The sequence below is a fragment of the Chrysochloris asiatica genome, unplaced genomic scaffold, assembly GCF_000296735.1.
Source record: "Chrysochloris asiatica unplaced genomic scaffold, ChrAsi1.0 scaffold00035, whole genome shotgun sequence".
Lineage (NCBI taxonomy): Eukaryota > Metazoa > Chordata > Mammalia > Afrosoricida > Chrysochloridae > Chrysochloris > Chrysochloris asiatica.
In genome coordinates, this window is record NW_006408553.1 from 16,006,119 (window position 1) to 16,008,827 (window position 2,709).

The 2,709-nt window shown below is 33.8% G+C and overlaps 1 protein-coding gene across 1 annotated transcript in view; it reads right to left on the bottom strand.

Moving 5' to 3' along the window:
* The window catches only part of LOC102837799 (potassium channel subfamily U member 1-like), a 285,478-nt gene that overhangs the window by 237,901 nt on the left and 44,868 nt on the right, over positions 1–2,709 (bottom strand). The window contains 2 exon segments of the mRNA XM_006859999.1: positions 533–608; positions 1,842–1,953. Of these exon segments, the coding sequence (XP_006860061.1) occupies positions 533–608; positions 1,842–1,953 (188 nt within the window).

Genomic DNA, 2,709 nt, shown 5'->3' on the forward strand with positions numbered 1-2,709 from the left:
TGTGTATTTTACCTAGCCAAGAAAGACAAGATTCATTAAAAGCAAATGTGTAGAACCAAAGCATCTGGATTACTTTAATTTGATTTTTGGGCTCAGAATTAACTCCTAAATGGATTTACTGATTTTAACTTTTAACAAAAAGAAAACTCTTTAAAATGATTACATCCCAAGAATTCTACTCTGTTCTAAATGGCAACTGTGAGGCAGAATCCACTGAACACTAGTGGGGTGGGGTAAAGTAGTTATAGTGTGTGTTACTCAGTTGATTGATTGATCGATTGCTCAAATATATGAGAGGATAAAAAAGATTGTATCCCTTTCATCAATGTATAATATAATGCATGGGATAAAGTGAATGATTAATATCTTGGGAGCTCATGGATTTTGTGAGTTTTGCACAGAAATTTGTACTGAAGTATTCCAATTTAAAGTTATCAACATTTTTATTTCCTAAATCAACTCGATGCCACTTAGCAACAACCCCAATGTAAACTAGTAAGCAAGAAGTTCTTCAAGTAGGACTAGTGTTTACCTGGTTTTGATGACTTGTAGAATTTGCAAGATTTGAGGGAGTTCTAGTAGCCTTAGCGCTCTTAAGAACCTTAAACCTGCAAAGCAATTGAAAGGAGAAAACATCAAAAAGATAAAAAAATTACAATCATGTGTGAAATAGGGTTATAAAAATGGGATTCTTTGCACAAAATTTCTCCCTATAATGCTCAAATATAATATCTTATTATGTTATAGGTTTATGAGCTTTGGTGTTGGTTCAAATTGTGTCATGGACACTTAGTAGCGGTTTGTAATCCACGGCACTATCAATTTCTTCATCTATAAAATGATACTACTCACTTCATAGTGTTACTACATTAACAGAAAGCATACAGAAGTGCATATCACACAATAAGCAGTATGCACATTGTCTTCTAAGCAGCTCTGGTAGTGTAGTGGTTATGAGTCAGGCTGCTAACCTCAAGGTCAGCCAGTTCGAAACTACCAGCAGTACCGCAGGAGAAATCTGCACCTGTAAAGATTTATAGCCTCAGAAACCCGATTCAGGGTCACTATGAGTCGGAACCAAGTCCACGGCACACCACCACTACCACCACCATGTTGTCTTCTACCGAATTCTTGTTAAAAACTGAGAGCAAATTTACCATCACCCACTTAAACTTCCTGCCATAGAACCATAGAATCTCTATGATAACCCCTTCAATGTTTGTATGCTTTAAAAAAAACAAAACAAAACATTATGTGTTTTGTTGATAATGATAGCAAATAAGAGAATTAGGGTTTGTATTATAGATAATAGGTAAAGATATAAAATTACATAAAAACAGATAAAAATTCTATAATGCCCATGCTGTTTCAACACATTCAGGTAAGAGAAAAAGTAACTAGTTAAATAAAATCATTCTCTAACATGTCACAGCATTTAGAGATAAAATGACTTACAGATTTTTGAAGACTAAAGGAGAATTTTTGTCATCCCCAATCCATTTAAGTATCATGGCATAAATATGAACTGGAGCATGGAATGTTGAGGTTTGCAACCATTCCATAAAAACTACTGATCACCTTCTGAGGATCAGATATGAGGGGACTTTAAAAAGTTTATGGAAAAATAGAATTTTCCCATAAACTTTTTGAAGTCCCCTTGCATACTGCTAGGTACTGAGGCTTAAAAAAAGAAAAAAAAAAAATTTCCTGTAAGTAACCACATAAACACATCAAGCAATTATTTGAATCACAGGTGGCACTAAAGAAAAATAAAGAAAATTTATGAATGTGAAATGTTGAAATTTCTTTTTAATTGATGCTGTTTCCCACAATGCACTTACCTAGCCAATTGCTTTTCAAATAATAAGAAATGAAGGTTGGTGGGATGGTAAAGATGTCTACAATCGAATTCCTCTCCAACCAGAACTTGACCTTGTCATCAGCTGCCAGAAACTATTACATAGAAATGGAAGAACTAGAATTCTGTTACTTTCATTAATTTGAAAGTAAACACAATAGATGACATTATTCAACTATAATTCATTCACAAAATAAAGTTTTTTGTTTTTTATTCTAAAAGATAGAATTCAGATACAGATAAATACATACATGTATGTATATATATATATACACATATGTAGACAAAAAGAGAGAGAGCGACTGTACCATTTGGGTGGTCAACAAATAAGCTTGCACACATTTCACTTACCTAATCTATATTTAAGAATAAACACCTGGGCCTATCCGCTGCTCCTAGAACTTTAAGATATATATAAAGATATAGAAAATCGATCGTGATATATAGATATTTATTGAGCTCAATGGATCATAAGATGATCTCTAATGGAAAAGTTTCCACTCCTCAGAAGCTTGGTCAGCATCGATTAAAAATGAGCTTCTGAACTTAGATTAAAAAATCAATTGTTATAGAAGGGAAAATCTCTTCTAAAAAGATTTTGAGAATCAATGTGGACAAAGTAAGTTTTAAAGGAAGGTCATGGAGGTATATCTATCTATATATGTTGTTGTTAATTGCTGTCAAGTCAATTCTTACTCACAGTGACCCCTGAATAAGCTTTCCAAAGAGCAGCTGGTAAATTTAAGCCTCCAACCCTGTGGTGAGCAGTCCAGTGTTTATCCTATAGTGCCACACTAGTACCCTCTTGATAGATCAATTGATGGATGGATGGATGGATGGATGGATGGATG